Source organism: Triticum urartu, chromosome 4A, assembly GCF_056163025.1.
Source record: "Triticum urartu cultivar PI428250 chromosome 4A, HENAU_Tu73, whole genome shotgun sequence".
In the NCBI taxonomy this organism is placed as follows: domain Eukaryota; kingdom Viridiplantae; phylum Streptophyta; class Magnoliopsida; order Poales; family Poaceae; genus Triticum; species Triticum urartu.
In genome coordinates, this window is record NC_141876.1 from 35,128,894 (window position 1) to 35,145,683 (window position 16,790).

The following is a 16,790-nucleotide window of genomic DNA, read 5'->3' on the forward strand; positions in this document are numbered from 1 at the left end:
ATAATAGAAGCACAACTAAATAACTAAATTGCTCTCATAAAAAATAATGCACAGGCAAGATAATAAGGGGTGACAGCAAAACAAATTTACGAACTGAACCCAGGAAGAGGGAATACAATATCATCATCAAATAAATAGAACAATCGAACAAGAACAACACCCTGGATTGACTAAATACAACACACAGATGCTAGAAGCCTTGAGTACAGCAAGGATAGATTAGGAGGCGGCTGTGCATAGGCACAAGAGACACTAATAGACGGGGCTGCGGTGGACGAGCGTGTACAAGCAAGAACCCTCTCCAAATAAGCTGCATAGCGACAGCCGATGCAGCAATAGCAATCGCCGCGTTTCCACAATTCCTATAGACAACAACGCATTCATAGTTGTAATCTCTAACCACAAAGTCATACAATCCCTGCAAAAACCTAAGTGCCTCACGAGCAACCTGCTCGTACGCTCCCGCACAACCCAGACACGCAGGGCGGCAGGAAAAAAACTTCGTGCCATCACCAGAACACCATCCCCAGGAAGCTGAATCTCTACCCCAGCAAGGACATTGCCTTTCCCATCGACCTCACACAGATAGTGGCTACCACAGCCTATAGAATAGGCACGACAAAATGTACTACAACAGGCATCCTGAGCATGTGAAGAAACGATAGAATCACAAGCAGTTCGAGAGCGATGAGTAAAAGCAGCCATAAGGAACAATCATCAACAAGTAATAGTAAAGAAAGACACGAAACGACACAATGCACGTAGCACACATGGTTAGAACCAAGCAGGAGACTAACTTTTAAAAGAGCACAACAAAGGAAAGGGCAGGGAAGAAGATGGAACCTTGGCAAGATGAAAGACAAGGCGCGGGGCGTGAGGTGAACCAAACTGCAGCAGGCCTTCCATGAACCAGGAGCGAGGAGATCAGTTGATCGGGCAGGCAGACGTCGGAAAGGAGGACCTACAGCTCATAGAAAATCAAACAAACGTAAGTAAACGTGCATTAACCCATGGACTCCCTCGGACAGAGTAAGATTTCGCAATATATTCAAACATAGCAGGCCCTAGACCAAACAAATAGGAAGAAGGAAGGCAAAGAAGGATGACAACCGCATCACACTGAGCACACTGTGCAATGCCACTGTGAAAAAGGAAAAATAGAATACTTTATTATGACTAAGTGTAGCAAACCTGATGACTATGAAAGGATATAATTATTGGGCTGACCAAATTCGACTAGTATTAACTAAAAGTCTTTTTCTCCTGAAAGAAAGTGAGCTTTCACTCACGTGAATCCTTACATGCTTCAGGTTTGCTAATTTAATCGGTACATGCTTCAGGTTTGCTAATTTAATCAGAGCAAATTGATGAGCCTATGGTGTAACTGTATGTATGTACTGAACAAAAAGAAAATAAAATTAACGAGCTACTTGCACGTCTAAAACTGACAGGAATACAAACAAAGCTTTTTTGGATTGAACCTAATATACTCATCAGAGCAAATTGATGAGCTTAGTATGTATGTGCTGACAGGAACACAAAAGCTTTTTTGGATTGAATCTAATATATTCAAACATAGAAGGCCCTAGGCCAAACAAACAGGAAGGAAGGGAGAGAGGATGACAACCGCAGCACGTACATGTGTAGGAAGAGCAGACAAAAATTTAATGAATAAGAACAAACTCCAGTCAAACAAACAGAGGTATTTAATTAGGTGAACAGGAGCATTAAAGGGTAGACAGCTCAGGAACAAACCTAAATAGAATTCACCTGGGGCAGAACCCATGGGCATACAAACCTAGACAAAAACACAAAGGAGTCCTAAACGAACCGAGCCAATGCCTAAACGTACGGACCGCAGCAACCAAAGAAGAGAAACATATGCAAGAACACCTCCTAAAACCACCACACATCTGTAAAAGCATCACACAGCGGATCCAACACTCATTCATGTTGCAGAAAAACAAAGAAACGGTCCCAGCCCGGCAGAAACCTAGTCACGCATTTCATCGAGCAGATCATAAGCAGGGTAGCAGGCAAAACCTCACCTCACAGAGGAGGATTAAATAGACGCACAAGCGGAGAGCAAACCAGACACAGCAGCCCTGCAAACAAGAGAAATGAGAGGGAAAACGCAAGAACAAGTCAGCAGAGATCAATCTATGACGGGAGCAGCGGGAAATCAACCAAATAGAACAAGAACCTTACCCTAGCCAAACGCAACAGCAGCAGTGCGAGGAGCCATGACGGAAACAAGCGGAGGAGGGCGAGACGAGCAGGCGAGGACCGAGAACGGCGAGCGACGAGGAGCGACAATGGCGGGCGAGCGGATGAGGGCGAGGCGAGGAGACGCAGGCGGGGAAAGTGGGATGAGACGGGAGGCACAGAGGGAGAGACGAGCAGAAGGAGACCACGCACCCGGACCGAAACAGGCGCTGTAACTCCTAGAGAGACCTGGAGAGAAACCCAACTCGCCCAACGTTTGGAACCAAGGACAGGAAGGGGCCACCTGCAGCGTGACGAGGTCAAGCGAGCCCGCGTAGCATCACGCAGAGGACGAATAACCTCTTTTACCCAGCGGGCCGAAGCAAGCCGCCCGCGTAAACAACGGAGACCAGAACGCCGTGCACCCACGAGGCCGACAGATGGGGCCAGGCGCGGCTGAAGCCGAGGCGCCGCCGCTGGGTGCAATAGAGGGAGGTAAAGAACGGCCCGCCAGCCCGCGAAAGCCGCGCTTCCCACGAACGACGCACTGCCAGCCCGTGGTAAAATACACATGCACGCACAACCCGTCCCGCTGCAACGCTGGCAACGCTGGCCCGCGCGTAAGCCTGGCCCATCCGTCAGCAGCTGTAGGCTGGTCACGCGGCGTACAGGAAAACGAGCGATCAGATGTTGACCACGGTGATTAAAAGGACGCTGGCGTCGGCCAGCGAGGCACAACGAGCGAGTACATGCTTCAGGTTTGCTAATTTAATCAGAGCAAATTGATGAGCCTATGGTGTAACTGTATGTATGTACTGAACAAAAAGAAAATAAAATTAACGAGCTACTTGCACGTCTAAAACTGACAGGAATACAAACAAAGCTTTTTTGGATTGAACCTAATATACTCATCAGAGCAAATTGATGAGCTTAGTATGTATGTGCTGACAGGAACACAAAAGCTTTTTTGGATTGAATCTAATATATTCAAACATAGAAGGCCCTAGGCCAAACAAACAGGAAGGAAGGGAGAGAGGATGACAACCGCAGCACGTACATGTGTAGGAAGAGCAGACAAAAATTTAATGAATAAGAACAAACTCCAGTCAAACAAACAGAGGTATTTAATTAGGTGAACAGAAGCATTAAAGGGTAGACAGCTCAGGAACAAACCTAAATAGAATTCACCTGGGGCAGAACCCATGGGCATACAAACTTAGACAAAAACACAAAGGAGTCCTAAACGAACCGAGCCAATGCCTAAACGTACGGACCGCAGCAACCAAAGAAGAGAAACATATGCAAGAACACCTCCTAAAACCACCACACATCTGTAAAAGCATCACACAGCGGATCCAACACTCATTCATGTTGCAGAAAAACAAAGAAACGGTCCCAGCCCGGCAGAAACCTAGTCACGCATTTCATCGAGCAGATCATAAGCAGGGTAGCAGGCAAAACCTCACCTCACAGAGGAGGATTAAATAGACGCACAAGCGGAGAGCAAACCAGACGCAGCAGCCCTGCAAACAAGAGAAATGAGAGGGAAACCGCAAGAACAAGTCAGCAGAGATCAATCTATGACGGGAGCAGCGGGAAATCAACCAAATAGAACAAGAACCTTACCCTAGCCAAACGCAACAGCAGCAGTGCGAGGAGCCATGACGGAAACAAGCGGAGGAGGGCGAGACGAGCAGGCGAGGACTGAGAACGGCGAGCGACGAGGAGCGACAATGGCGGGCGAGCGGATGAGGGCGAGGCGAGGAGACGCAGGCGGGGAAAGTGGGATGAGACGGGAGGCACAGAGGGAGAGACGAGCAGAAGGAGACCACGCACCCGGACCGAAACAGGCGCTGTAACTCCTAGAGAGACCTGGAGAGAAACCCAACTCGCCCAACGCTTGGAACCAAGGACAGGAAGGGGCCACCTGCAGCGTGACGAGGTCAAGCCAGCCCGCGTAGCATCACGCAGAGGACGAATAACCTCTTTTACCCAGCGGGCCGAAGCAAGCCGCCCGCGTAAACAACGGAGACCAGAACGCCGTGCACCCACGAGGCCGACAGATGGGGCCAGGCGCGGCTGAAGCCGAGGCGCCGCCGCTGGGTGCAATAGAGGGAGGTAAAGAACGGCCCGCCAGCCCGCGAAAGCCGCGCTGCCCACGAACGACGCACTGCCAGCCCGTGGTAAAATACACATGCACGCACAACCCGTCCCGCTGCAACGCTGGCCCGCGCGTAAGCCTGGCCCATCCGTCAGCAGCTGTAGGCTGGTCACGCGGCGTACAGGAAAACGAGCGATCAGATGTTGACCACGGTGATTAAAAGGACGCTGGCGTCGGCCAGCGAGGCACAACGAGCGAGCCGGATGAATCTGAACCAGCGATGGCGCTAGATCAGCGGGTTGCGTAGCTTGATTTATATGTTCAATTGCCTCTTCAATCTGTCGCTCGTGTCCCACAAGTTTTACTCCTTTTTCTGTGTGACTAACCGCCGACACCTCCCCTCCTCCTTTCTCCCCACACGGTGTCTAGGAATGCTTTACCGGTGAGCTGCACCAAGATCGTGTCTCGTCGAGCGGCCACGCCGTGTCTTCGACGCCCCGACCATACTTGTCGTGCCTGCTGCCTAGCACTCTCCATCCAACCCTTCCTTAAGAAAATCATGTCGTGGCGCCACTCGATCCATCTAATGAGTTTTTTATGGCAGAGATGAGATGGCGACGCCAAGTCGCGGGACAACAGCGAGAATCCGCCCAGGCCCTCCGCCTGCTCCATACTCGTTGAGATCGCCGGCCTCAAGTGCCCCACCAAGCTCACCATGTGCCACTTCTCCATCACAGGTATCCTGCACATCACCACTTCCTCAGTTGACGCTGCCTGCCTACCTAGTGCTAGTGTAGCTACGGTGCGTCCAAGAGTGCATGTGGTTAATCTAAAGTTCTCCTGTCTAATCAACTGGGAAAATGCTACGATTTTATCTGTGATTTCCAGCACAAATATGTTCTACTAGTATTTTTCTCTAGTTCCTGCTACCATTTATGTTTATTTCAGTAGCACGGCCCAAGGAGAAATAGATGCATGTGTATAAGAAACCTTTAGCAGACTAGCATCTAATCATTAATCTATGTTGGTTACTAGAAATATTTCATGTAAAGTGAGCAAACATGGTCACGTTGCAACTATCTAACTGCTAGATTACTTGAAATAGTTATATCCAATTAAGCAATGTATGCACACTGTAATGCTGTTTGTAGTAAATGTAGACATTTAGTCAGCATCAGTTTTGCCCAATTTTTCACTCTGTGCATTTCAAAACCGAACCGAAAAACCATACCAAAAATAAACCGAACCGAACCGATTTTATGGTTTTTCTGGTTTCTGGTTTCGGTATGGTATGAACTTTTCATACCGATTTGAACTTTGGTTTTTATGGTATATACCGAAAAACCGAACGGTTAACCGAATAAACCGAAGTAAAAAATAAATTTATATTTCTTGAGATGAACAATCATACAAGTTGTCATTTTTCTTGTACATGAGTCAAATTCACTAATAAGCATGTAAAATTTTCTTGTAACATAGTCATTTTTCTCTTTTTAAAATGCTAAGCACGTCCATAACCATCAACAGATGAATTAATGCATGCATATATACTTATATATATAGTCATATACTATTTGTGTAAAATAGTATGTGTTTTGAGTCATAAATTTGCACGTCATTTTCAAATCCGCGTCAACTTTGGTTTTTATGGTATATACCGAAACCATACCGAAATAATTTGGTATATACCAAAACCGAACCGTATTTTAATTTCATACCGTATTTACTGAAGTATTAATACCGTACAAACCGAAAACCCGTATAAACCGAACCATGTAAACCGAATAAACCGAACGCACAGGGTGACCAATTTTGTCCTTTGTTGGAGATAAGATGATGATATGATGCCGGTGCGGCTTGTGAGGCCGATGGTCGGCTTGATTCTGACAACATAAGATAAATTGTTTCCTCTGCTAGTTTTGTCGAACACGATAGCATAAAGAGTTGATGGGCTTCATTTGAACCTTTTTGAGTTAAAGTTTTGGATGCCTTTTGTGGGCAAATGAAAAGGCACCGATTGTTTGTTGCACACTTGTAGCTGGCTAGCTAGAAATTGATTTTCACTCATGTGTTAATCCACCCTTTCTAGCAGCGAAGATTGATTTTCGCTCATCTAGTGCGGTTGCGCATGCATTTCTTAATCCATGCGACGCGGTATGCTGCCGAAATTTCTAGCCGAAATTCACACGACTTGTGAGGTGATGATGATAACATTAAGTCAGCATCAGTTTTGCCCAATTTTATCAGATCCACCGTTGGAGATATATAACGCCGGTGCGGCTTGTGAGGCCAAGGGTCGGCTTGATTCCAACAACGTAAGAAGAATTATTCCCTCTGCTACTTTTGTGGAACATGATAGCATAAAGAGGTGATGGGCTTAATCTGTACCTTTGCTAGTTTTGAGGGCAAAATGGAAAGTCGTCGATTATTTGTTGCACACGTGTTAATCCATCCTTTCTAGTAGCCAAGATTGATTTTCGCTCGTCTAGTGCGGTTGCGGATGCATTTCTTAATCCATGCGACGTGTTATGCTACCGAAATTTCTAGCCGAAATTATGCTTAATCCATGTAAATGCTATGATTTTACTAGTATTTTTCTCTAGTTCCTGCTACCATTTATGTTTATTTCAGTAGCACGGCCCTAGGAGAAATGGGTGCTTGCTTTAGCACACCAGCATCCAATCATTAATCTATGTTGGTTACTAGAAATAATTCATGTAAAGTGAGCAAACATGGTAACATTGCAACTATCTTACTACTAGATTACTTGAAATAAGTAAATCCAGTTAAGCAATGTATGCACGCTGTAATCCAGTTAAGCAATGTATGCACACTATCAAATCACACCACCCTGCTTAGCTAATGTAAACATTTAGTCAGCATCAGTTTTGCCGAATTGTGTCCACACCGTTGTAGATATGATGATGATGACGCCGGTGCGGCTTGTGAGGCCAAGGGTCAGCTTGATTCCGACAACGTAAGAGGAATTGTTTCCTAGTGGAACGTGATAGCATAAAGAGTTGATCAGCTTCATCTGAACCTTTTTGAGTTAAATATTGGGATGCCTTTTGAGGGCAAAATGAAAAGCCGCCGATTATTTGCTGCACACTTGTAGCTGGCTAGCTAGAAATTAATTTTCACTCACGTGTTAATCCATCCTTTCTAGCAGCCAGGATTGATTTTCACTCATGTAGTGCGGTTGCGGATGCATTTCTTAATCCATGCGACGAGTTATGCTGCCGAAATTTCTGGCCGAATTCTGCACGACTTGTTTGTAAGAAAACAAAAAATTTAGGGTGTTGGATGCAACATGTTAGGGGCTTCGCCGCGAGATTATGTTATTTGTGGGGATGGAAAAAGAAAAAGAAAACATGGAAAAAGAAAATCATATATTTGTGCCAGTAATAACTGCAAATGATATAGTGTTCTGTGCCAGTCAAAAATTTGTCCTTGTTTGTAAGAAAACAAAAAATTTAGGGTGTTGGATGCAACATGTTAGGGGCTTCGCCGCGAGATTATGTTATTTGTGGGGATGGAAAAAGAAAAAGAAAACATGGAAAAAGAAAATCATATATTTGTGCCAGTAATAACTGCAAATTATATAGTGTTCTGTGCCAGTAAAAACTGCAAATTATATACATTTTCATTCATGCAGCTGCAGAACACGGAGGCGAAGATGTCATTATTTGCAGATGTCGAGCATGTGGCCCTGCGCACAAGAGAATGCACTGAAAGGACCAGAAAGAAGCTTCTGATGGAGCGGAACGCGATAATCGCAGCTCGCATGGGTGCACTGCCATCTAGGCCAAACCAGTAGGGTGCAGCTGGGAACAGATTGCCGCCCGGATATGGCGCCACCCCTTCATCTCCTGGATGTCCCCCATGAGGCCCTCAACGCCGCTGCCGCCATGCTCATCGAGAATAACCGACGAGATAAAAGGGGCGGGGGTGGCGCTGGTCGGGATGGAGCAGGGTGAAAGAAGAAGCAGAGGAGAAGTGGGCCGTCCTCCGATGGGCAGCGCTAGAGGAGCGATGGGGGCGGCGGCGGCGGCAACCCTAGGTTGGGGTGGAAAAATGACAGGCAGCGAGAGAAAAAAAGATCGTCCGGTGCGAGGGATGACCTACCAGCGATTTTCTTTCTATAGTACGTTGCACAGTAACATAGCGACTGATACGTCCATTTTGCGTCATGCTTTTATGTTAATATTTATTGCATTATGGGCTGTTATTTCACGTTATGTCACAATACTTATGGCTATTCTCTCTTATTTTACAAAGTTTACCATGAAGAGGGGGAATGCTGGCAGCTGGAATTCTGGCTGGAAAAGGAGCAAATATTGGAGACCTATTCTGCGCAACTCCAAAAGTCCTGAAACTCCACGGAATATCTTAAAATAAATAAAGAAAAATCGTCGCCAAAGATGAAGGCCAGGGGGCCACACCCTGCTCACGAGGGTGGGGGGCGCGCCCCTCCCCCTGGGCGCGCCCCCCTACCTCGTGGGCCCCTTGGTGGCTCTCCGACGCCCATCTTCTCCTATATGAAGTCTTTCGGTGAGAAAAAAATCATAAGCAACCTTTCGGGACGAGACTTCGCCGCCACGAGGCGGAACCTTGGCGGAACCAATCTAGGGCTCCGGCAGAGCTGTTCTGCCGGGGACACTTCCCTCCGGGAGGGGGAAATCATCACAATCGTCATCACCAACGCTCCTCCCATCGGGAGAGGGCAATCTCCATCAACATCTTCACCAGCACCATCTCATCTCCAAACCCTAGTTCATCTCTTGTATCCAATTCTTGTCTCTAAGTCCGGGATTGGTGCTAGTAGGTTGCTAGTAGTGTTGATTACTCCTTGTAGTTGATGCTAGTTGGTTTACTTGGTCGAAGATCATATGTTCAGATCCTTTATGCATACTATTACCCCTCTGATTATGAACATGAATATGCTTTGTGAGTAGTTATGTTTGTTCCTGAGGACACGGGAGAAGTCTTGCTATTAGTAGTCATGTGAATTTGGTATTCGTTCGATATTTTGATGAGATGTATGTTGTCTAACCTCTAGTGGTGTTATGTGAACGTCGACTACATAACACTTCACCATTATTTGGGCCTAGAGGAAGGCATTGGGAAGTAATAAGTAGATGATGGGTTGCTAGAGTGACAGAAGCTTAAACCCTAGTTTATGCGTTGCTTCGTAAGGGGCTGATTTGGATCCATATGTTTCATGCTATGATTAGGTTTACCTTAATACTTTTGTTGTAGTTGCGGATGCTTGCAATAGAGGTTAATCATAAGTGGGATGCTTGTTCAAGTAAGAACAGCACCCAAGCACCGGTCCACCCACATATCAAATTATCAAAGTACCGAACGTGAATCATATGAGCGTGATGAAAACTAGCTTGACGATATTCCCATGTGTCCCCGGGAGCTTTTTTCCTTATATAAGAATTTGTCCGGCTTGTCCTTTGCTACAAAAAGGATTGGGCCACCTTGCTGCACCTTATTTACTTTTGTTACTTGTTGCTCGTTACAATTTACCTTATCACAAAACTATCTGTTACCACTTATTTCAGTACTTGCAGAGAATACCTTACTGAAAACCGCTTATCATTTCCTTCTGCTCCTCGTTGGATTTGACACTCTTACTTATCGAAAGGACTACGATAGATCCCCTATACTTGTGGGTCATCAGCGACATGTGTACAGGCTCTTTGTTCGCTCCTTGCGCGACCGTTAAAGGGTTTAATGTTCTCGTCACTAGGTATGTTGGTTCGTTCTTGTGTGCTCCTGATCTTAGGCCAACTCCAACATGCGTCCCCATTCAGTCCGGGTGTCCCCGACACGAGTGAGCAAACCCTAGCCGCTCTTCCACTTCCTCTCGTCGACCTCCTCGCCGGTAGCCATGGGTGGCATTGGATCAGCAAGGGGAAGCACGATCATGAGGCCGGGTCATCCTCCGATCGCAGCCGCTCCACCAGTTCCGTGCCACCCGCGTTTGCCATCGCGCTGCCGGCATCCCCGCTGCACAGACGAGCCTATGTCGAAGCCGACATTTGCCGGCGGTATTGGGAGACGCAACGCCCCTCCCGTGGAGTGATGCCCACCTCCCCAACAACTGGCATCTCTCCGCGGATCGGGTGCCCATCCGACCGGTCCCGGTGAGCGGCCACGCCCGCCGTGAGGAGATCGATTGGCGCCGCGCCCACCTACCACTAGATCTTCTGTACGACCATAGGTACACCATAGATTCACTGTTGTGGGATACCTGGCTCCGAGACGAGCACGACCGGCGGCAATCTGTTTTTGCCGGTCGTCCTCCGAGCCCGCGGCGGCCACGTCCTGCCCGCCAAGAGCATGCTCTGAGCCCGCCCCAAACGCGGGGGCGTACGCGGGTGCGCGGCCTCATGCCGACGCCTTCTCCATCCCCATCCCCGCCACCACCTCCTCCCATGAACGACGAGGAGGAGGCCGAGCTCATGAGGCGGATCATGGAGGACTCCATGAACACCCACGATGAACGTCAATGAGAGGGCCTTGAAACTCAGTTGGCCCTCTCTGCGGCCGGCGACGTGGCCATTCCGGAGCTGGACATGGCTGTCAAGGAGGAGGTGCAGGAGGAGGTGGTGGAGGAGCCCCCAATCGCCGCGCGGAACCCACGCTTGCTGGGCCAAAGGTGGAGATGGCCGATGCGGCGGGTGTCGGGCCATGGTCACCCACGCCGCCATGGTCACCAGAGTAGGAGCCGTCCCCGCCATGGTAGGAGGTGGTGCAGGCTCCTCCGGCCTGACAGCCACCGTAGGGGCCACCGGTCCACCTCTGGCAGCCACCGCCGTACGTCGACCTCACCACGAACGACGATGACATCCAAGACGACCACGGCAACAGCGTCTAATCTAGTTTTTTTTTAAATTAGTTTAAGTTAGGTTTAAATGTGCTCATGGGACTAGTTTGGACGTTTTTAAATTTTCGTTAATGTTTAATTATGTTTTATGCCTGTTTTTTTTAATATGCGGCTGCTTTTTTTCACATGTTCATATGTGATGTGAACAAGTCGCGCCACGGCCGCGCGTTGGGTACACCGACCAACAACGGGCAAAACCGTACATGAGTGTCCGTTCTGCCACTTCAAACGAATGAAATCTAGACAAAATGAACGTCCATTTAGAGTCAATGGTTGAAGTTGGCTTTATTCCTCATTTGTACAGTGATGAGACAGCCCTCGCAAGGTGTGTGTCCTCGATCATAGTGCGTTCATCGATTTTAGGTTTTCATATGGGCTCCTTGAAACTTTGAGGCTAGTCAAGTGCTTGCAGGATTGGTCTTCTACGGCTTCTTCACTAGTTAGTTGTCCGGAGAAAAGTCGAGATAGTATAAGAGATGGATCTAGAGTCAAACTACCACGGAGCGTTTTAATGTAGTATCTTTAAACTTTTATCATGGCCCTTTATTTTTCTATTCTTGATCTAATGTATTTTGTGTTGTTAATCAATAAACAATCATTTCTCCGATAGAACGGGCCGGCCGGGGCCGGCAGTTCTCCTAAGACTCCAGAGTCCACACGTTGAAACGTTCGGCCAAAAGGTTCTGAATTGATTTGTGGTGTTGTCTGTGACGAGGCTCCATGGACAATCTCCATGTTCTTGGTATATCCCTGTCTCTCTCCGGTCGCATCGTTTGAACCAGTGCTCAACTGAAATTGTTTATCTTCGCCATTATTTGTCAGGAATGGCGATGTAGTTACATTACATATACCTACGCGTCGCGCCTTGACTGTACAGCTAGCTAGCTTAGCCTCGATCGATGGCAACTGCTCCGCGGCGCATTCTCCTGCTTCTCCTCGCCGCCGTTGCCATGTCCTCCTCTTGCGTCGGCGTCGCTGTAGCAGAGGGGCAGACATACTGGCCGTTTAATCCTTACTGCTCGACCACGGGCAACTACACGGGGGATAGCCGGTACCGGCTGAATCTTCTGGCTCTCGTGGCCGACCTCCCGGCGCGTGCCCTCGACAACCGTTTCTACTACAACGGCACGGCCGGCGAATCGCCGGACGAGGTGTTCGGCCTCATCGCGTGCTATGCCGACCGCAGCTGGAACCAGTGCCGCGACTGCCTCTACGCCGCGGCCTCCGGGATACAGCAGTCGTGCCCGTTCAGCCGGCAGATGAAGGGCGCCTACGACTCGTGCCTTCTCCGCTACTCCAACGAGTCCTTCGTCTCCGTCGCCGACCTCACCGTCGCCTTCTACTCGTGGGACTACACCAGGGTGGACTATCCGGCCAGCATGAACAACACGAGGTGGGGTCTGCTCACCCGGCTAGTGGCGGAGGCCGCGCGTTCGCCGCTGAGGCTCGCTAACGGGAGCGTGCCGTACGCGGCCAGCTCGCAGTCGCCGACGACCATCCACGGTCTGGTGCAGTGCACGAGGGACCTGAACGCGAGCGAGTGCAGCAGGTGCCTTACCGAATTCGTGTCAAACCTCTCGAGTGTGTTCCCTAACAACACCGGTGGTTTGGTTAAGGGCTACAGCTGCTACGCCATATACAACATCGGCGACGGCGACTTCCTCCGTGTCACTCTTCCACCGCCACTTGCACAGCCGCCGCCGTCCAATATCTCACCAGGTGCACAGCCACCGCCGTCCAATCTCCCACCAGGAGCAGGAGGTTAGCAACTTCGGTGCTGCTATTACTTCCTTTTCCGATTTTTCGTATTGGTTCTCTGCTCTCTCGCCCCAATTGCCGAAGATATCTCATTGATGGTAATGTGGTGTTTTTCTCATTCAGAAGCTCCGCCACTTGCCACCGGCCGGACTAGGAGCAGGAAGCAGCTGGTGGCCGGCGTGTCTGCTGGTGTCGTCGTTGGGTTCATCATCTCATCGAGTCTCTTGATTTGTTTCCTTTTGCGCTGTCGGAGGCGAAATCGCATGGCGAGTCAAGTAGATACTTTTGATGATGATCCATTGGGAGATGAGTTCGAGAAAGGGACCGGGCCCAAGCGGTTTCGGTATAATGATCTTGCCGTCGCCACTAGCAACTTCTCTGACGAGAAGAAGCTAGGTGAAGGTGGCTTTGGTTCCGTGTACAAAGGATTCTTGAAGGAGCTTAAAGTTGAGGTGGCTATAAAAAAAGTGTCCAAGACCTCCAAGCAGGGGAGGAAGGAGTATATCTCAGAGGTGAAAATCATAAGCCGGCTGAGACATCGAAACCTCGTACAGCTCATTGGCTGGTGCCATGGCGGCGGCGAGCTCTTGCTTGTCTATGATCTTATGCCCCACGGCAGCCTAGACACTCACCTTTACAGTTCAAATGCCACATTATCGTGGCCACTCAGGTGTGTATAACATACTACCAGTATGTGTAAATATTGCTCATCTCCGGCCTCTAACTTGTCTCTCCAAACTAATATGTTTTAAGTTATTTTGTTTTGTGTTGTTCTTAGGTATGAGATCGTGTTGGGGTTAGGGTCGGCACTTTTGTACCTGCATCAGGACTGGGAGCAATGTGTTCTGCACCGTGACATCAAGCCAAGCAACATCATGTTAGACGCGTCTTTCTGTGCCAAACTTGGCGATTTTGGGCTCGCGCGGCTTGTCGACCACGGCCGAGGACCATACACAACAGGTCTTGCAGGAACAATGGGCTACATGGACCCTGAGTGCGTGGTCACCGGAAGGACCAGCGCTGAGTCTGATGTCTACAGCTTCGGCGTTGTCATGCTCGAGATCGCCTGCGGGAAGCGGCCCGCGGTTGCTCGGGGACAAGAGGATGTCATCCATCTAGTGCAATGGGTCTGGGATTCATGGGAACGCGGAAGGACCCTTGATGCGGCCGATGCGCAGCTCAACCTAGAGTTCGACGACCGGGAGATGGAGTGCATGGTGGTGGTCGGGCTCTGGTGCGCGCACCCTGACCGAAGCCTGAGGCCGTCCATCAAGCAAGCTATGAACGTGCTACGATTTGAGGCGCCTCTGCCAAGCCTTCCAGCAAAGATGCCCGTCGCGACATTTACGGCGGCAATTGATTCTTCATTAGTTTCCGCATCTGAGCTTTCAGGCGGCAGATGACAGATTATGCATGATTGTTTGAGAAAGAGGAAAACATGCACATCTGCCCACTAGCTCCCGAGCACACGATCAATGACACCATGTGATGCTAATAAAATGCATGCAAAAGAAAGAGTAATGCAATCAACTGCATGCAATAAGCAAATAACTAGATGCACATGTGGCGCGGGAAGAAGGAATGAACGGAGAACTGGATCCAAGAGAGGAAGGACAAGGAGAAGGACGGGAAGGGCTCGGGAGTCGAGTCCGCCTATCTAGTGGCTTCTCGGTACAATGCTCCCCGGAGAGCGCCCAAGAAGGACAACGAGCTAATGTAACACGAGGGCCCGTTGTTGGAAATATGCCCTAGAGGCAATAATAAATTGGTTATTATCATATTTCCGTGTTCATGATAATCGTTTATTATCCATGCTAGAATTTTATTGATCGGAAACTCAGATACATGTGTGGATACATAGACAACAACGTGTCCCTAGTAAGCCTCTACCGGACTAGCTCGTTGATCAAAGATGGCTATGGTTTCCTAGCCATGGACATGCGTTGTCATTTGATAACGGGATCACATCATTAGGAAAATGATGTGATGGACAAGACCCAAACTATGAACGTAGCATATGATCATATCAAGTTTATTGCTATCGCTTTTCTGCATGTCAAGCATATGTTCCTATGACCATGAGATCATGCAACTCATTGACACCGGAGCAGTGCCTCGTGTGTACCAGACGTCGCAACGTAAGTGGGTGACTATAAAGGTGCTCTACAGGTATCTCCGAGGGTGTCTGTTGAGTTGGCATGGATCAAGACTGGGATTTGTCACTCCGTATGACGGAGAGGTATCTCAGGGCCCACTCGGTAATACAACATCACAATAAGCTTGCAAGCAATGTCTCCAATGAGTTAGTCACGAGATCTTGTATTACAGAACAAGTATATAGACTTGCCGGTAACGAGATTAAACTAGGTATGGAGATACCGACGATCGAATCTCGGGCAAGTAACATACCGATAGGGAACTACATATGGGATTAGCTGAATCCTTGACATCGAGGTTCGACCGATAAGATCTTCGTAGAATATATAGGAACCAATATGGGCATCCAGGTCCCGCTATTGGTTATTGACCGTAGAGGTGTCTCGGTCATGTATGCATAGTTCTTGAACCCGCAGGGTCTACACACTTAACGTTTGGTGACGATATAAGTATAGTTGAGCCATTATGGTGGTTACCGAAGGTTGTTCGGAGTCCCAGATGAGATCCTGGACGTGATGAGGAACTCCGGAATGGTCGGAGGTGAAGATCGATATATTGGACCATTCCGGTATTAGAGTCCGGAATTGCAGTCCGGAACTGTTCCAGGGGAACCGGGTGATGACCAGCATCACCGAAAGGGGTTTCGGGGGGGGGGGGGGGCGGCAAGTGTTAGGGGGCCCATGGGCCAAGGGGAGGGGGCAAACCAGCCCACTAAGGGGCTGAGCGCCCCCCTCACCCCATCTCACGCAACCAGGAGGGTTGGGGGCGCCCCCTAGGGCTTCCCACCTCCCGGCTTGGGGGGCAAGTCACCGTAGGGGAGATCCCATCTGCCTTGGCCGCCACTCCTAGATTGGGTCTAGAGCGCCTCATCCTCCTCCTCCTCCCTTCCCCCTATATATAGAGAGGTAGAGAGAGGGTAGCCGCACCCTAGAGCACATCTCCACGCCACGGCGCTGCCTCTCCTCTCCCTTGCATCCCTCTTCCTCACCGTAGTGCTTAGCGAAGCTCTGCTGAGATTCCGCCACCACGCCGTCGTGCTACCGGAGCACTCGAGCTACGACTTCACCATCGCTCGCTGGATTGAGGAGGTGAAGGCGTCATCAAGCCATACGTGTGTTGAACGCGGAGGTGCCGTATATTTGGCACTTGGATCGGGAGTTCGCGGGACGGATCATGATTAGATCGCGAAGACGTTCGACTACATCAACCGTGTTTCTTGACGCTTCCGCTTAGCGATCTACAAGGGTATGCAGATCCAATCTCTCCTCTCGTAGATGGTCATCTCCTAGATTGGATCTTGGTGAGCGTAGGAAATTTTTTGTTTCCCATGCAACATTCCCCAACACCCGCCATATATAAGGTGGACCCAAGACCCCCTTGGAGGGAGAAAAGAAACACTAGGATATACCCTCTTTCCAAAACCACATCCTCTGCCGCCAAGCACAGGACTATAATCACGAGAACAAATATCTTTGGTGGTCCCTCAGGTCCCAGTGACCACCGTGATAATAAAGACAACGTGGCAAGAGTAGGGTCATACCTCCTCCACGGAGAGCCTGAACTTGGGTAAACTCAATGTGTCTTCGTCCTGACCCTCGATCATCCTTGTCCATCTGTACCAAACAAACAGTTGTCTCCCGACAATACTGCCGCATGAAACTCCGATAGTTG

General features: G+C 49.1%; 1 protein-coding gene across 1 annotated transcript; it reads left to right on the forward strand.

The window, feature by feature from the left end:
• The first annotated feature begins 12,103 nt into the window (after nucleotides 1–12,103).
• LOC147974634 (L-type lectin-domain containing receptor kinase IX.1-like) lies at nucleotides 12,104–14,365 on the forward strand. Its single transcript, XM_087519525.1, has 3 exons — nucleotides 12,104–12,965; nucleotides 13,086–13,632; nucleotides 13,741–14,365. The coding sequence occupies exons 1-3, from the start codon at nucleotides 12,104–12,106 to the stop codon at nucleotides 14,363–14,365; spliced, it is 2,034 nt and encodes a 677-aa protein (XP_087375651.1).
• The last annotated feature ends 2,425 nt before the right edge of the window (nucleotides 14,366–16,790 follow it).

Excerpts from the sequence above, each read along its gene's own strand:
- LOC147974634 (XM_087519525.1), top strand. The coding sequence starts at position 12,104 with ATGGCAACTGCTCCGCGGCGCATTCTCCTGCTTCTCCTCGCCGCCGTT. Across the intron at positions 12,966-13,085 it reads TCTCCCACCAGGAGCAGGAG|AAGCTCCGCCACTTGCCACC; the intron begins GTTAGCAACTTC and ends TTTCTCATTCAG. Across the intron at positions 13,633-13,740 it reads ACATTATCGTGGCCACTCAG|GTATGAGATCGTGTTGGGGT; the intron begins GTGTGTATAACA and ends TGTTGTTCTTAG.